The following is a 19,059-nucleotide window of genomic DNA, read 5'->3' on the forward strand; positions in this document are numbered from 1 at the left end:
TTGCTTACATAGCTAACAGAATGAAGCACCAAACTAAAGGTTAGTATCCACAAAATTAAGCCCTTCAAACATCCTTTAAGGCTTAACTAAAACTGTACATGTCTGGTGTGCATACAGTCACAGGTTTACCAGTCGAAATTTTCTTTCTCCATCAGAAACAGAAGTTTTCAGCAACTGAAGAAGTATTATTTACAAAAGATAGTTTTATCAAAGGATTTTTAACAGAACAGATCTTAGTTTGAGAGGTGCTGTGCAGTGGGAGTAGGGAGCTGCCTGTTCTTGGCAGCTAGGAGAGATCCAGGAACCTGTGGTTGTAATACCTCATACTCTGCTGCTCCCTGGTTGAATTTTTGTTCTTAAATGATTGTCTCCAAACTCAATAATGAAAAAACCTGTAGATATGGCAGCTTCACCATAGTTTCAGTGTCAGAGTTGACTGTTAGGCAGTTGATTTGTGCTGTATTTTTCAAATTTGAGAATATCCTCAAAAATTAATGTTTTGCTTGTGTTCTGAGTAAAATTTGAAAAACTTGTCTGAAAGTTCCATTCAGAGTTGGGCAAATCTATGCACTCACTCATTGTGGTTAGCGAGCTGGAATTTAACTACCTCGATTTCATTCTTTCTCTTTCTTTTGGGAGGTAGGAGAATTTAGAATTTCCTTACAGAGATTGCTTACAGGATGCTTGCTGTGACCTCAGATTAACATTCAGAATCCTGATGTCTGTTATGTTTCAAAAATTCAAATGCATAGTTCTGTGTAACCTTTCGATTTGTTTTCAGTGTCTTTAAATGAAGGTTCCAGATAATATATAACATAAATTTAAAATACTTTCCAGTAGAAGTATGTAGGAGATATAAGAGATGTAACGGAGAATTTAATTATTCTTTTTTACTGTGTGGTTGAAAAAACAATCAAGTTCACCAAATCTAGTCCAGCAGTTTCCGTTACTAGAAGATTTCCCTCTGTCTCTGAAATCTAATTCCTGTGAACTCACTAATGACTTCCAAAATTAAGCCAAGGACCCAAAAAGCAGCAGTTTCATCTACTCCTATCTTTTGACTAGTCTGTAGAAATTGTCCATCCACAGCCCTAGTAAAAATAAAGACATGTGGTTGACTTACTCTATTGTGTAGAGGAAAAGTAGGTGGGTGAGATAAAATAGTCTAGCTCTAAAATTACTGAAAATAAGTACTTGCACTTTGCTTTTCTGGTCCTTTGTGGAGCACTGAAAAAAATGCTACTCCTCGTGGAACAATTCACAGTGTATATTTATTAAAATTGTAATCTCCGAATAAGAGAGAGTGTCTAAAAAGGGAATATAATGTAATTATAAGCAACATCCCACATAGCAGCACTGATCTTAAACTGTCTATATAAAGTGTTGTGTAGTGGTTTACTTTTAAGTGATGCTACTTTTAATACAGAAATTAGTAGACTTTTCTGTGACTTCTTGGTTTGTCTCTCACTCTCAATATAAATTATAGATTATTTCCCTTTAAAATTCAGGTGCAGATGTGACAGAACCAACCGATGACTTCTCCTTTTGTGTTACCCTTTTTGTTGCAAGAATATATTTGTTTTGAAAAACCTTGGCAATTAATTTTCTCCATTAAAGAAGAGCCTGCTTTTCATTCAGCAGTTTGCTTTTCTGTTACTGCAGAAACTGTTTGTTTACCACGGAAAGGGACAATGTGACCTAAAGAAGATGGCTCAATCCTATTTGGCAGGATCGGAGGGGGTGGCGAACGTTGGACATTTGCCGAGAGAAACTGTTTGGAGCACAGCGTCTGTTTTGCGCTGTGGGCTGGCGTAGCGAGGGGGACGCTGCATCCTCCGAGGGGACCGCGGCATCCTCCGAGGTGCACCGTGTGTGTGTGCGTGTGTGTGTGTGTGTGTGTGTGTGTGTGTGTGTGTGTGTGTGTGTGTGTGTGTGTGAGTGCCGGCGCAGTGGCTGCAGCTGCGGAATTCGGGGATGAATTGGGCGATGTGCTCGGCTGAAGGTGCCGCTCGCTCCGCCGAGGCGGCGCGGCGTGCGCTGCCACTGACCTGAGCCGGGCAGCCTGCGGCTCCGGGTGCCGGCAGGGCAGCGAGCATCCAGCCTGCGGCTCCGGGTGCCGGCAGGGCAGCGAGCATCCAGCCTGCGGCTCCGGGTGCCGGCAGGGCAGCGAGCATCCAGCCTGCGGTGCTCCCGCCCCAGGAGAGCCTCCGTCCGCTCCTTTACAGCGGCTCACTCGGCCGCTGTCATCGCCAGAATGCCGCCCGTGAATGTGTGTCATGATTACAATAGAGTGTGGTAACGCGTAACAGCAATGAAAGCCCAGCGGGAAAGGCTACAAATTCCAGGGCTGACCTTGGAGTAAGTATTGTCTGTCTTTAATATTTTAATGGTTTCTGCATGATGCTGGCTTTTGTGCAGTCAGGAGCTTTTAGCATACATTTGTGCTGACAGCCTGGGAGCACTGCAGCTCCAGGTTGAAGGAACACGTTTTCAGTGCATTGCAGTTGGTTTCAGCAAATGTGTGAGCCTGGAGCCAGGATATTGCAGTGTGTTTGGAAAGAAAGCATTTTTGCATATTTAAAGTTACTGAATCTCAGTGCATGAAGCATCCTGTCAGCTTGCAGGGGAAGAATCTGTCAGTAGGCCATGGTGTCTGTCTTTCTCTTCAGCTCTCTGTTGCTGTTTGTTTATCCCGGTACTGCCTTTTAGAAAGGCCTCTTTCTGTGCTGAATAATAGAGAGCACTGTGAGAGATTAAAGCATGATAAAAATGCTGTCTGTGAAAATTCATCAGGAGCAAGACATATTTTACATACGTAACTGCACTAATGACCTGTATTGATATTCTGGAGGATTCCTGATAGTTTCTGCAGTAAGTATGTTTGCCTAATTTAGCAGTGTGTTTACTTATGCTTGCTTAAAACTGATTAACTAATTTGTGTGCTTTCAGCTATTTAGAGAGTAGATAAATGAAAATGTGTAATTTTAATGTATAGTGATAGTAAGTGTAGTCTTTTATTCATAAATGCCAGCATATGTTTACCCCAGATATGTTAGTCAAAGCCAAAAATTTCTGTGCATACATACATACATATGTACATACATACATGCCTGTAGTCTGCACTTGCATGTGAGGCATGTATGCATGCATGTTACAGCCACCATGAGAACTTGCTGATTTTATCTAGGTAAATAGAGATGGTTACGTCAGATCCTTTAGTATTCCCTGGGACTGCCCCATTCTTGCTGGGTTACAAAACCCAACAAAACCTTGAATGTTGCAGATGCCTGCGGTAAAGTTATTTAGCCATGAAAGGTATTATATCTGACATCTGCCATGTGTTAAAGAGAGGGCCACTGGTAAGTGTGCAGCGTAGCAAATAATTTATTCTAATAATCACATGAAGGTGACAGAGCACTTTATTCCAAGGAACAAATGTAGGTGCCAGACCGGTTCCCCAGAACTACATTTGTGAAATGTCTCAGAAATTCTGGATTTCAGTCAGGCATCTTTTGGTAAGAGTAGTGTGTTAGCTGTGGGCAGGCTAAGCTCTAGACATTTTTCTGACAAAAACAGCATTACTAATTTCTCATGAGTTTTGGAGGAGGGGTCTTATCAAAGATCTCATTAAAATGGTTTCCATGAATAATTGATAATTATACTTCTTTTGAGATGTGGCAATTTAAATATTTTTAAATCAGTCCTCACTGAATTATGTAACCATCTTATGAGAATAATATCACTAGCTGCAAAGGATGAAAAACGATTCATGTTTTTCAACGTATGTGTGTGTTTTTTATAATATGAAGTAATTGTTTACTGCTTCCTCCTTTTTCATAGTAACCTAACATAATTACACTTGCTTTGCCATATTTTCCAAATATTTAATGCTGATAACATTAATAGTTATATTTTAAATTCAGTATTGGTCATTGTTTTTACTAAAAATGTGTTTATTTTTTCCATATATTTGAATTACTTTTTTCATCACACTTGCTACTTTTTGAGCTTGAGTTACCTGTAGAGAAAAGAAAATACCATATTTTGGTTGCTGGCACATAATGATTTTCATAGAGTCATTCTCTCATGATTTGCCAGAGTTTAGTCATTGCAGACTTAAATCATGTCTCCCAGACTGTTAGTTGCAATTATTTAAAGAAGATTGTATCTCGGGGGGGAAAAAAAAATCCAATTTATTCCTCGCACCCTGAGCCTCATGAATTTTCTTTCAGTAAAGTTTAAATGTTGGGACTAGAATTATGTTGTCTCCCTGAGAAACAAGTGCAGTCTGTCTACTTTATATTCATTACTTGCAAAAAGCTCCTTGAAAGAATATTAAATCCAAAATAAAGCATTCCATATTTAGAAAGTTAAAGAAGTAGGGCTGTCATGCACTGTGATAATTTGTTTTAACAGATTTTTGTAGGTCTTAAAAAAGCAAAGCTGAAGAGCGAGTTCTATACAAGAACTGGATTGACACACCAGTATCATCGCTTGGGTAATTTTTGGACCCATAGTACTAGCACATCTGATATTGGATCCCCTCAGAGTCTGTGCCTTTGATGTGCCCATCAAAGTCTGTGAGACTTTGATGGGTTACAGTAGTGAAAATGAAGAAGAATATGAGTAGCTACTAGCCAGTGTAGGACTTGCACTTGCTGTGCATGAGCCATCCAGTAGAGGAAGGATGATCCCCTTTGCCATAGAGTGTTTCTAGATTTGTTCGCAGCAAGGTGCATTAGGGATCTCAGTCGGGGTTTACAGTTAATCTATTCTTATTCGATGCCAGAGCTGATTTTTTCCTCTCCTTTTAGCCATTCTGACTTTAGTAGATTCCTTATTCCCAGTTGTTACTTCATAGCAGTCCCCTTGCTGTCTTTTGCTGCAGCCCTGTGCTTTGGCAAGTTGGTGCCAGTTCTCTTCTCCCTCCACCTGGACTATCTTTGGATTAGTTCCAGCTTCCCCTCACTGTTTCTGGTCCTAGTGGAGGCTGGTGGTGGTCTGGTCTGCATGGCCTGTGTCCACATCTTCCTGTGCAGTGCCCCAGGGACTGCAGTGCAGGCACAGACTATGCATCACAGGATCATGTCCCAGCCTGCAGTCAGGGCCCAAACTGACTGGTGGGCAGAAGGGGGACAACTGGGCACGAGCTACCAGCTCTGCTGCAGTGGAGATGAAGAGATGGAGCAGATAAAGTGTAGAAGTACAAAAGCAGTTTTTAAAGCCTGCACTGTACTGATCATACAGAAACGAGGATCCTCCCAGTGCATGTTGTTTCAGGTCAGTGCAGAACAATGCAACAGAGACTGCCCCCGTGGAACAGCCAAAATCTGCCTGTTGTCCACCCCTTTCTCTGCAGGCCTGCGTGGGCTGACTGGTAGGAGCCTGGGTTCAGTTTAGACATTTTCAGGGTGATACATTGAGCCATTGGCTCTTAATGGATCTTGTCAGCTCAAAGGTACTGTTAGGCTAGTACAGGTACTCTGCAGTCGAAACCAAACTAGCTTGTACTCAGCTGCTGATGCTCTTCTGTGCGCCTCATTCAGAGATTACGAGGGTGCAGCCAGCAGCCAGAGGAATTTACCCACACACTGTAGCCTTGTCAGAAATTACCTGCAGGTCCATCCTTGTCTCAACGTGCAGGTCCCTGACAAACTTTGTGCCTTCTCCAAGGCATCTTGAAATGGAAGAAGTTGCAGAAATGTACAATGTCAAAATTGTATTGCTAATCTGTTCTAGAGGCAGTAGTACTCTTCCTGCTGAAATGTTCAGAAAAAATGTGGATCGGATATCCACCATGAAAGGTTTTGAAGGCAGTGTATTAGTATCTGGCAAAGTTGAAAATATGAACTGGGTCTTAGCTGTGCTTAGCTTCTTGGCCATCTGCATCTCCACTGGGGACAGGACAGAAGTGCTAACATTGGCTGCTGCAACGGTCTGGTACAAAGCAGAACAAATATTTTTGAAGATGAGCTGAAAAAACTTCCTGGTAAGCTTTTGCATTTGCTCAGTCTATGCAGTGCATTTTTTTTTTTTACAGACAGCTAAAACAAATTGCAGTGAGAGTCATGCTATAAGCATGTTTTTTAAAAGAAACTTTCTTGTGAGTTTTATGGGGAAATGTGCATCTGATAGCATAAGTATATTTTAAAAGAGCATCTCTGAAATCTGACAGTGGCCACAGGTTTTTTTGAGAAACCTTTGGAATGGAGATGTTCTTGAGGCAACTTCTTGACCTTTGAGGTCAAATGCTCAAATAAGGATTTTATGGATGAATTTTTTATATCCATATTCGATTACCTAGAACAAGAACTTGGTGTTTGTGAGGAAACATTTCATAATGAAATTGATGCTAACTGGAGCACTTCTAATTTTCAGTCAGTGTGCAAATTTTCAGTAAGTGTGCAGGCTCTCAAACTGGAAATATTAATTAAAGTTTTCATATTGCCAATTGAAGTTTATTATCAGTTTTAGTTTTCCTTTTGTTTTTAATGAATCTGATTTGCATATGAAAAACCCTCTGCTCCCCAAGATTCTTTGAAGAGGAAAAAAACACCCCAGTTGCATATTCTGTTTGGTTAGATGTCTAAAAAATGTTACCATGTTTCACCACTGTTGGGACTTTGTACACAAATACTGTTCCCAGAGTGAAGTCTAACATAGTCAAGCATGTGCATCAACCAGTTCTCATATTTATTTTTATTTAAATTCAGTTCATCTTAAGTCAAAACCTGTGTGGCTACTGTCGATCACTTCATTCAGGAGGATGGTCATGTTTTGGTTCTAACCGAAACTCCTTTTATAACTCCTACACTAAAACATGCGACTCTTGCTAAACCTTCTGTTCACTGGAGATGACATTATTTTAACTTGCAGTCTCACCCCAAGGAGCCTGAGCCCAACCCCAACAAGCCCTTGCAGTCCATGCAGTCCTCTGTTCGCTTTTCATTTTTGGAGGTAAGCAAGTAACCTTCCATTGTTGATGTTTTCTTCTGCATCCAAAACCTAATGATCAAAACATATTGCAAAAGAAAAATTGAAAAAAATAAATTGTGTCTATGCAGTCCAAAATACGTTTTACTTGTGCAGCTTCTGTTCTGAAGGTAAGTATTTTATGGGAAAAAACCCGGGATAATCTGCATTTTGAGACTTAGTACAGAGACTTGAGATATTGATGTATAATTCTGTGTTGCTTTTACTGCTTCGGAGTGTATCTGAAATTTCATAGTTTGCTTCCTGTGATCATCATACCTCAGATGGTATTCTGTTATGTGAGAAGTTTAAGGTACATTCAGAAATGAGGGTGATTCATGAAACACATGGTTATTTTGTGCTTAAGTGAGGGCTAGTGCTTAGTGAGTAGAGTGATTCAGAAGAACACAAAGTCGTATTCAGTAAATTGGCAGGCCTGTTTTGTCCTCAGGACTAGCAGGATTTTAAGCTTCACTTCTATTTCAGTGGTGTTCTAGATAGGCACATAAAATAACCTTGTCACCCTCTTCTTTCTTCTACTCCCATGTTTGTTCATAAAAATTTTTTTTTTGGCACTTGTTAGAAAGATAATAATCTTCATGTGATCAGAAAATCATTACATGATAAAAAATACAGTAATTTCACGACTGTAAGGTGCACCCTTTTGACTAAAATTTTGGTCCAAATCCGGAAGTATGCCTTATAGTCCGGTGCGCCTTATATAATGTACAAAGTTGCAAAATTTGCCAACCTGGAAGTGCAAGCTGTGAACTGAGCCACAACGGGGGATGGGAGCAGTCGGCCGCGGCCAGCAGGAGCCGTGCGGGGGGGCAGGACTGGCCAACCCCCAGCCAGCAGGAGCCACACGGGGAGGAAGGGTGTGGGCAACCCCGCACCACCCCAAGCCACAGGTGGTCCCAAGCCGCGGGCGGCCCTGAGCTGCCCTGAACCGCAGCAACCCTGAGGTGTGAGCCACGGCCGCCCTGAGCCCCGCCTCACCAGCCGGGGGCGGGCGGGAGTGCCGGGACCTGCGCACGGGGAGAATGCTTGGGGCTGCGTTTAAAGGCTATACCAATCTGTGAAAAATGTTTGCAAATTGAGCACCTGCCAGTAAACTCCATAATCGTGGCACTCCGTTACTAATTCGTTACTTTGTTGCGCGCGGTACGGATCTTCGCTGCAGAAAAAAGTCCATCTTATAGTCCGGTGCGCCTTGTATAATGTACAAATTTGCGAAATTTGCTGACTCACAGAGGTGCACCTTATAATCCAGTGTGCCTTATAGTCGTGAAATTACTGTACTTTGTAGTCCGTCCTATTATGTAAAATTATAATAAATAGTAGTCAGGGATCTCATTGGTATCAGTCATTGAGATTCTGCACCATAGGGAAAGTAGTTTTTAAAATGAGTTACTAATAAGTTATCAGTGTCTCATGGATTTAAAAAAAACAAAAAGAAACCGCTTTTAATTTTGGTCAGAGGTCTCATTTGTTACCATGAGAGTAAGAGCTACCACCTTGTTAAATTACATAGTACAGTATGTATGTGAGTTTTCGGTATCACCTTGAACATAGCATGGCAGAGGTGAGGGTTGCTTGGATGTGTTAATCTGCTTCAGTATACTTTAAATATATAACTGAATGAGTAAGTGAGAGCCCTTCTATCAAGGCTTCATGTGACACAAAAATGGAACAGTAACAAAGACTTGATATGTGTTTCTGAAGAAATAGTGTAGTTTTTTATATATTCTGTTTTGTTAGGGAAGAGATGGTATGAGAATCCCTTATTTGTGCAGTTTTCAGTAGGATTTAAATAAAAAGACTTTTTTTCCTCAGTGAAAACACTTTTATGATATTTGTTCGATAAATTATCAGCAAAATCATTATCTGGTATAGAATGCATGATGAAATCAGCATTTTCTAATTGGGTCTTTATTTTATACAGCCAGAAAAATCACTTCCCTTTGTGGTGAAGGATGCACTCTTCAAAATTTCAGTTTTGTAGAATCAAAAAGCTGTATACAAATGTTATATTTTGGATGGCCTGGATGACCTCTGACGGCCTCTGCAGATGTGTGAATGTGCTGCTGTGTGAACTGTGCTATAGATACTGCCCTAAGGATTTTTAAAGCTTAGACCTTGTTTACCCCTCTGGGTGGCAGGGACTCCCAACAGGGCCAAATTTGTGCTTTTCATCCTGTGATGGAGGGTGTTGGGAGCAGACTTTTCAGATGCTTTTTGAAGAAATAGAGTGGAAATTATTGATACTGCTTGATGTGATGCCTCATCTCTTGATATGGCTGGAAAATGTCGAAGTTCATAGGGATTTTTCTTGGGTTCTTTTGTCCTGAAATTTATGTAAGGCTCTGCTGGAATGGTTATTTTTTCCCTAGAGTGGAAATGTTTAAAGTCTAATTAAATCTGAAACAGAGTGCTGTATTTATCTCTAGCTGTAGAGGACTGCTGGTGTATTGAACATCAAATATTTTAGTTATTAGTTACTCTTAGGCTTGACCTAGCGTAGTGGAAAGATGAAATGTGTTGGTTTTTAGGGTATATAAATAATTAGCATTTCCTGTTCCATTAGCTCAGAGTACTCCTGTGTGTGGGAGGAGAGGAATTAGATCAGTTACACTACTTTTGCTTATATTCAGAAACGTTAACATGGGAGCCTTACCAGAATGAGTGGATAGGGTATTCCTGTGGTATTTCTCCCTCTCTAACTTGCTGGCTCATCTCCCTCATGGCCTTTGACTTGCACAGCTGCTCCCTGGGCGGTTGTTTTTGTTGAAGTTCTGCTTATAGAAGTCATCACATACAGTAATAGTCTAAAGGGAACTTTTGCCAGCTAGATGATGAAGGTCTCCTCAAAATGAACAGTAACATCCTGTGAATGGATATACCTGCCTGCTGGTACGGTGTGAAACTGTATCCATTCTTTACTTCTGAGACAGGGTGGGGGATGAAGCAGTAGTTCAGATCTCAGGAACATAAGCATACATTTACCATTATATTTTTATCTTTGGTTTGAATCACCTGAAAACTTCCAGCTACTGTTTGGGGGAAAAGTACTTGCAATTTTAGTACTAATAATTATAAGCAGCAGATTTGCAAGCAAAAAGAGAAGATGATGTAGATAACTGAGCATAGCTACTGAGATATTTAAGATCCTCATACTTCTAACATGATTGTAGTGTTTTTCTTTGCTGTGGATAACTTGGAGTCCTTTGTCACAGTAATGGAGAGTGGAGTGGGGAAAGTATTTGAAAAGAATTAGGAGGAAACACTTAAGTGCTAAAGTTGCAGTAACTTCTAGTAAAAACGATGAAGAAATGAAAATAATAAATTTAAAAAGACTTAACAACATGCGTTTGAACTCGAAGAGTAAAGAATGGTGACTATCAATTAAAAAAATTTTTTTTTTCAACCTTTTACTTTACTGATGTCACTGATACTGGGATGGGGAAAAAAAGTCTCTAAGGCAGCTGATAGAAAGCTCTTAGATTCTACAAAAAAGAAAATACTGTAGTTAATTTTCCAGAAAGCCTTTACCCAGGAGCATGAGTGTCAGGCACTGTACAGACACAAATATTACTACGTGGCTAAGACTGGTGAAGAGGTAGACAGGATTCATTCTTTTATTTTTTTTTTTAATGATTTAATTTTTATAAACTGTTTAATGAGGAAAATCCAGTTCACCTGAGTGTACAGCTGAGTTGGCAGGAAGGCAACTGAGGACTATTATCTATACCTTTCGGTAATGTAATCTGCTCTTTTGGGATGCTTATGAGGATGTCACTGTAAATACTGCATTTTACATGGGGTCATGTTGTCAAGTGTGTTATTGAGGGAAGCAATTAGAACTGGCATGGATTAAACCTCATCCTGTGGCACTGAACTGGATGAAAAACAAATGTCTGTGTTACAGATAGCTTGGCCACTTTTTAGTATTTAGTATTAAGTTTTTGTATCTGGAAATTGCCAAAAAATGCTGACATTTGCATTTTCTTTAAATGTAACCTGAATCTATAATATGAATGAGTAACCATTACAAAGGGAGAATTAGTATGAGACTTTAAAATATATTTTTATGCAAATTAAAATTTAAATTATTAAATTTTATACAAAACTTAATTTAAACTGTCTAAATTCATATACCAAATGGTTGAGTACAGAAATAAAAAGTCAGTGTGTTCCTATTCTTCTACTTTCTCTGTCTGCATCTCCTTTTTTCCCCCCATGTCATTCTGCGTCCCAGAATCAGATAAAGACAGAAAGCTGAAAATAGCTACTTTCTAACAACTGTATTGGTCTGTATTATGAAATCATCAATGACATGGATGGCTTCTGTTGAAAAATGAACAAAGTTTCTAATGATTTTTTTTTTATTATTGTTCTGAAAGTAAGCATGTTTAAAGAGCTTTTGAGTGTTTTCTGGCTGTGTGATGCTGTGAAAGCAGATGGTACATGTACACCCGTGTGAAGAATGTAATGGACAGTAGGAGTATCGTTTTCTGTTTGGATTTTATGTTTCTGAAGGCAATAGTTTGTTTCTAAACTTAGCAATATTCCTGTGTTTCAGGAGGAAAGTGTTGGTGTGTTCTGCTGCTGTGCAGGCTGGCTGGGCTGGGGCAGTTGGGTGCTGGAGCAGAGCTGCCTCAGGGACTTGCACAGCGAGACAGATGACCAGAGCCCTGCCCATCCTGTCCTTGACCCTGTTGCCATGATCATGTTCCTGCCCTCTTTTCCGTTAGTTCGTGGTGATGTGGCTGCACCAAGCTGACCCTCCACCATGACTGAGAGCAGGCCGGTCTTAGGAGCGAGGAGGGCGTGGGGAGCGCTTTTCAGCCTGGGGGGACACAGCAGCAGTGTGTCTGTGGGCTGGCACTCTACTGCTTTTGGCAGCACTGGCTGCCCACTCAGGCCTGAGCAACAGCCAAGGTGACAGCTGTTATACACGCTGGTTAAATATTAAATCTGATGTAAGCATACAGTCTAGGTAAACAGGGAATTCTGCAGAAAAAGAAGGACTAGTACTCACTCCCTGATGAGGAGGAACTTGTGCAGAGACATGATATGGTTCTCTCAAGGTAGAGCAAAATTGTCGTAGAGGAGCTAACTATTAAATTTGGACTCTTCCGGTCTCAGATTAGTTTTACTTCTGTATAATTTTACTACGGAACTACTACTTCTTGGATCTATAAAGTTTTATAAAAGACACATGAGGAGTGCATGTCAGAGGATGCCTCCCTTCCCTCTTTTCCTCAGTGACATAGCTGCCATGCCCAGGGATTCGCAAGCAGACATTTTTCTTTAAAATTTATTTCCACCTTTGCTTTCTGATACCAGTACAAAGTACATTGACTTAAGGTTATGCTGCAAGATGAAGCTGTTGATTTGTTACCCTGAAAGGGGAAGTTCTTTGGAATGACTGATGTGGACGAGGTAGAGAATCACTAGACTCACCTTCTTAATTTTTTCTTTAAAATGAGGAAAACATGCTGTTTCATCTCTCAAGGTAATCTGGTTAGTATTCGTGAACATCAGCCATGAAGCATGAGTTCCTCAAGGTGAAATAAATTAATCTTTGGCTTTCTCCTCCAAAAGCAGTCTGTCTGCTCTGAAGTTATTTTTATGTCCTTGCTGTTTTCTTAATTCTTTTTGAGACTACTTATTTAACCTTACGAAACACTTTCCTCAGCTCTTTTTCAAGCTCTTCATATTAAGACTTGTCAGAGGTCAGAGGGAGAGCTGTCTCCATTGGATGTTGAAAATCGAAAGTGAAAAACAATTTCATTGTATGTATCAGCTTTTTGTGGTATAGAAGGGAGTTTTGAGGATTGGTTAAGTAAAAGCAGTCCCTTACTCAGCAGATGTGGTCTGTTGTGTGCTCAAGTGTGCTATTCTAGCTTTTGCTTTTGAAATACGATTATAAGCTGCACTATTTTGACTAAAATTTTGCTCGCAAACTGGAAGTGCAGCTTGCATTCAGGAGCGACAAATATATGAACACATTTTGGAAATTTCCCAACCTGGAAGTCCGAACCCACAGCAGCCCTGAGCTGAGCCGGAGCCCGCCTGGCCCCAGGCGGCAGGGCTGCCCATACCCGGCAATCGTGGCGGCGCCGCCTGGCCCTGGGAAGCGCGGCGGTGCTCTGTGGCCCCGGGAAGCACGGTAGCAGCCGCGCACGTCTCTCTCCCTCTTCCCAACAGCACTGGCCAGGCACGCTGCACACCCACTTCCCGGCGGCAGCGGCGAGCGGGGCTGAGGCCGCTCCCTGGCGGCCACCCCAAGCAGGGCTGAGCCAGTAAACCCCGTGATCGCACGATTCTGTTACTAATTGGCAACTTTGTGGAAGTTGCACACGGATCCTCGCTGTGAACAAAAGTGCGGCTAATAATCCGATGCGGCTTACATATGGACAAAGAACAAAATGTTGCTGACACTCTGGAAATGCGGCTTACAATTAGGTGCAGCTTGTAATCGTGAAATTATTATACTTAAAAAAGTTTTCAGTTTACTGAGCTCTCTGGAGTCACAGCAGAGGATAAGATTTTAGCTTGTGAGTCATCAGTATTTTGTGAGTGTTAGTCTGCTACATGTGCATAAGCATACTAGTATTGTAGTGGCATTGCACCAGTGTAAATGAGGGTTCAGCTGAGAACTGCAAGAGCTGCAAAACTGTCATCAGCGAGCATGGGGTCCCCTGGAGGATCTTTACCATTGGTTTTCATCCAGGATGGATATAGGGATGTGGATTTCTGATTCCATGTGGGTTTTTTTGAGCTGGTGCTAAAGAAGGTGTGGTTTTACTTGCCCCACACTGATGCAAAATGTTAATGTCATGATGATGTTTCGTAAAGCTTCTGGAGTATAAAATTTGATTTTCTTATATCATAAAGATTAGGCTTTAAGTACATTTTTGAAAGCTCTCAGGACAAACTGAATTCTTCAGTATGACTTTGTCTTATCCACATAACTTTTTAATTGAATTTGTGGCTTGTACTACTTGATATTATTCTGCAGAAAAATTTAGGTATATATATTTTTGATCAAGTTAAAGCAAGAAACAGAAGCTTCCCTCTAACTTACAGGGACAGAATTCTAGAAAGCTTAGCAGAAATAGAGATCTTAGGTTTAATCATGTGTTGTTGGGTGGGTTGGTTGGGGTTTTTTTGGGGGGGGGGGGTTGTTTGTTTTGATTTTTTTTTTTTTTTTTTAGTTTATGTGTACGGTGCATCTTAAGAAATCAAAGAAGTTCTTGTGACAGCTATTTTTCTGGTAGACTGAAAGCTACAGGCACAGAGCTCATCTGAATCATTTTAAATGCCAGTTTGTTGATGTCCTCTCCCTCAACTCTCATAAAAATCCTCCCAAAGTACTCGTGTGCTAGTTTTATTAAATCTTTTGGCCTTTTGGGTTGTATTTTCTGTTTACCATTGAATGTTAAATTTTGAATTTAGTATGCTAGGCCTTCTAAGCATTTTGAGGAGGTAACATGAATTTGAATTTGAAAATTACAGTAATTTTGGAGTGGTGCTGTAACAGGGGAATGCTGAATCTGAAGAGTGTTTTTATTTTTTATTCAAAATACTGCATAGAAAAATGTCTTTCTTACATGTTTGAAGGCTGTGCAGTCATAGGAATTACTTGAATGGAGATTTCTTGAACTGCTTTACTACTTTCTAAAACAGAGAATAAAAATACTCTAGAAGTATTTTCCACTGAGATATTCCCTCATAATAATGCTTGCTTTTACCATAATTTGATGTGCTGGTCAGCTTACGTAGTAAAGTGTTCATTGGCTAATCTATGAATGTTTTTGCCATACAGGTCTTGAATACAAATGACCTGATATAGTCCCATTTTGAAATCAAAACCTGACGTTACTCTGTAGATTTTTTCCCCACATTTTTAGTTAAAAAACTCACAGCATAAGTTGTTTCTACTTAAATAAAAATATACCACACCTAAATCAGAAATTGTAGGAAAGGAGGGAGGATGACAGAGACCACACAGAGACTAGGTGAGTTGAATACTGCACACTGTGGTGTTAAGAAATCACCGCAGTTCACGGAGGTGGTTAAAATTTGAACAGTTGATCTGCATTCTACATACAGAAATAACTCTTAAGGTGGGTCTTGAAATGTACTGGAAGATGGACAGTCTGCTCTCTTCGTATGCTGTCATACTACAGAGTTTCACGTACATGCAGGTTACCTGCTAGCAGCCATCGTAAGTCGCTGTGTGACTGTTCCTGCTGACCTCTTCGCTTTGCCTGTCAGGTGACATATCTGTTAGTAATGACTGAAATGTGCTGAGCCTCAGCTCCCTCAGCTTGTGTGTGCAATTCAAACCTTTGTAGTATGGCTTCAAAATCTGCTTAATCTGTTTTGGTAAGAATGCATTTAATACGTCTTGATTTCAAGGTCCACTTACTGTCCAAAATGTGACTGGACTGTAATCTGTTGCCAATCAGTTCTTGCAGATATGGAGAAACTGCTAGGTTAACCTCTCAATTGTTCTATATATATTTTTTTTATATCTGATAGGGGTGTTTGATATTTGACATCGGGTAGAGATGTCAGTGGTTCACTTTCAGCAGAAGTATTTCCTGAGGTAATTCCACCAAAAATTCTGCAGTCTTTTTGCAGCACAGTGACAAATTTCAGCTGATCATTTGTGTGAGATGCCAGAGAAAAAATACTGCAGCAATATTCTTGAGATGGAAATTCTCAACCTTGCTCAGTGCCAGCGCTGCAGCATTTTGTTGCATCTGTATCATCTTATTGCACCTTGATAAAAATAGATGCAGAACAGAAACCAGCACTGTGTACATCAGCCTTCCCTACAACACACGGCTTCAGCAAAGGAAATGCTTAGAGGCTCTCAAAGATTTTAAGTGAGGAAGGCAGAAGAAGGAGGTGTCTGTTGGAAACACACTGCTGTCCCTGCAGTGGCCTTCTGTGGGAGCGTCGTTATTTCTGTTGCATACAACACCACTTGTTTCCACTGCTGTGCTGACTGAATTGCTTTGCACTGAAAGTTGGTGATCCTGTAGGGTGTCTTGCTTTGGTAATTGCTTATTCTTCAGTACTACAGAAGCAACAGCTTCACAGCTCCAGAGTTCTGAAAACCTTTTAAAAATGAATGTTGTAGAAACAAAGTGGTAAATAGAAATGAAAAAGCATGAGACTGTGCCCCCCCAGAAGTGGAAATCTTCTAATTCCTTTTGTTTTTCAGAGATCTTGTTTCTAGTCTTGGTTGCCACTAACCATTTCAGAAAGTAGATCTGTGGGTTCCTAGGGGCAATGCCTTGCAGCTGTAAAGAACTGGAGAACATCACTAAACTGCTGTATTTGAGACTTTACATTTTTTTCCCTGATGCCAGTTGTGGCTAGTTTGTCGTCTTGATCCATGAGATGTGTCAGTGGTTAGCACAGGGAAGGCCAGTGCTCCTGATCCAGAGAGCTATTCAGCAAATAATCTCATGGCTTGTAACAGAGAGCAATTTCCCTGGATGTTGGGAGAGAGAGAGATAGCTCATTACATGATTTGGGGACACAGACTGATCAGCTACCCCAGTGTCTCCATTCTCTGGCATGAGATGAGATGCAGCTGGGCTCTTGTAAGTGCATAGAGTGAATGTGGTGAATGTAGTCCTGAGCATCTCTGAGGAAGCTTTTCCACCTACTGCTGGGACACCACTGGGCTAGAACATAGTGATGGGAAGCAGAAAGCGTTGAGGAGCCTGCTGTTGGAATGATCCCAACTTGAAGGTGTCTTTGTCTCCATGTCCTGGTAACCCACCTTTCTCACACTAGTGTGTTCGTCAGTTTGTGGTATCCATTCTCTGTGTGGTGTGACAACAATGTCACTCTTAATCTGATTCTGTACATCTTGGGTGTATGTTGTCATATCTGGCTTTGATAAGCACGATGACGTGCTGAGCTTGTCCGAGAGCAGTCTGATACTCAAATGCACAGTTCACTGTGGCAAACTGCTTGTTAACATTACAGACTGTGAGAGGGAGTGACCCAGGCCTGCAAAATTTTTTTGTAGCAATAGGAAAGTTGCTGACATAGAGCAGAATCAGGGCACATTGTCTGTTCATACCAGGAGTCATGTAGGCTGCTTTTTCTGCTCTTAAGAAAGAGACCAGCAAGACTCTTGTTGGGCTGGAAAAGAGAAGGTGGTTTGCAGCTAGCAGCTTGAGCACAGTAACACTTCAGCAGAGCAAAACTGGTGGGAGGTTAGAGCTTCAGGGTTACCTCGCAAAACATTAGTGTGTCTGACTGCCAAAATGCGTACCTTGGAAGAGAAGAGAGAGGTTTGCTCCAAGAGCGTTTCTTGGATGGGAGATGGCATGATACTGCTTGGCTAGGAAGGCAGTTTTTCAAATTGACAGAGAAGTAAACAGATGATGACAGAAACAGACCTAAACTTTCACACAGCAAAAACACTGTAAAAGACATGTCTGTGGAACTGCAAAGTGCAGCCACTACACTGGAAGGAGTTCTTGTCAAGTTTCAGAATTTGTAGACTGGTTGCTGTAGTTTTGTTGGCAAGTGCATAGGAGGAGCACATGCTGTCATGTTTGGGAAGGCTGTAAATACTGTGTAACATCCCCAGCTGATAAAACCTAGAAATATTTCTGAAAGTTGGTGTAGTACCTGAGAGAAGGGGAGGATGGCAAGTGCTGGTGTATGTATTTATCTGCTGAAGCCAGTCTTTCATTATGAGCAGCCTGGTATGTTACTCCTTCACTGTCATACCGCTGTTTCTTTGGCGAGAGAACATTTAGGCTCTCCCCACTCAGTCTGCCACTGGACTGGTGAAATCTGCTCCTCTTGTGAGCATGTAGAAATGTGCAAGTTTGGATGCTGAGGAATATAGAATAGGCTGAGATAATCCTTTGTCAACATTAAGCATGGTTATTACTAAATTTTGCAGTATTGAACTGTTGCATAATTTTTAAAAGATCCAAGCCCTCTACCAGTAAAAAGCAAAATACTGAGATAAATGAGTATAATGATTTAAAAGAAACAAACCATTTACATAGTTCAGCTCATTAAAATTCATAGTAAGCCATGTCTAGATGTGACTGGAGATGGTAAAAGGAGTTTAGGGATAGGTTTTGGTTTTTGCTTTTTGCTGGTATAGGAAGAGTGTGTATTTGCAGTGGTAAGTAGGTACTTAAAAATCTCTTTTGTATCAGGATATTGGTATTTCCATAAACTTATATACTCTGTAGTTACATGAATGGAATAATAAGGTTGTGTTGTGTCACAGAAATTAGGACACTTAGGGGTTTGAACTGCTATTTGACCGCTGAACAGTTAATCATCTAATTTCTACTATGATGGAGTTTTTCAGAAGGCTGAAGGCCTAAAACAGCTAACGTGGGTTGTACTGATCCTCTGCTTCTTGATTTACACAGTTATGACAATCTTGGTGACAATTCAGGTGCTTACTGTAGCTTCCTTGATAGAGAGAGCTGACGAGAACTCTTAGTCCCACAAAAATAAATCAAAATGTGTTTGCCTGTTTTAGGAAGTGGAGGGTGAAATTCTGTGACTTACCATGGTCCCTGACTCTTGTCATTCTCTCTAATGTGCATATCAGAGAGATTTAAGACTGTTTCTTGTCTCATCTGAATCCCTTTCAACTTACGCATATATGGCCTTTTCTTATAGGGAGGCCGGAATTGTAGAAATCATTCAGTACCTCTGAATCTGTAGAATGGTCGGCCCAAAGAAGATCTCCCTATTACTGTCTACTTTTGCCTTTCCTCTTTTTTTAGTACTGAATATTTGATGCAGGTGTTTCTGGAATTATCTTCACTGCATTCCCAAGAAGTAGAAATATCTTTGCTTTACACGTGGAGAACTGAAGCACAGATTAAATAGCTAGATGACGCCAGGTTTTAGACCCTAAGGCACCTTAGCCATGAGGTAATTTTTAGTACTTTGTTCTTAATTTTGAGAGTTTTCTGTCATGTTTTTATAAACATAATTAAAATAATATTTACTAGTCTTGCGATTCCAGATGCTTGCTTTTAATTTTGTTTCTGTAAAGTTCCCTTC

General features: G+C 40.7%; 1 protein-coding gene across 9 annotated transcripts in view; it reads left to right on the forward strand.

The window, feature by feature from the left end:
• MAST4 (microtubule associated serine/threonine kinase family member 4) overlaps nucleotides 1-19,059 on the forward strand; it is a 290,337-nt gene that overhangs the window by 154,326 nt on the left and 116,952 nt on the right. For 4 of the 9 annotated variants that reach the window (XM_033085235.2, XM_033085237.2, XM_033085238.2 and 1 more), the window contains one exon: nucleotides 6,877-6,957. The exons of 3 other annotated variants lie outside the window; for them this stretch is intronic. In XM_033085235.2, coding sequence (XP_032941126.2) covers nucleotides 6,877-6,957 — 81 coding nt within the window. Of the gene's footprint in view, nucleotides 1-2,128; nucleotides 2,359-6,876; nucleotides 6,958-19,059 lie in introns of those variants that run through there. 2 more of the 9 variants (XM_033085243.2, XM_033085246.2) reach the window with 2 other exon arrangements.

This window comes from Catharus ustulatus, chromosome Z (assembly GCF_009819885.2).
Source record: "Catharus ustulatus isolate bCatUst1 chromosome Z, bCatUst1.pri.v2, whole genome shotgun sequence".
Taxonomy (NCBI): Eukaryota; Metazoa; Chordata; class Aves; order Passeriformes; family Turdidae; genus Catharus; species Catharus ustulatus.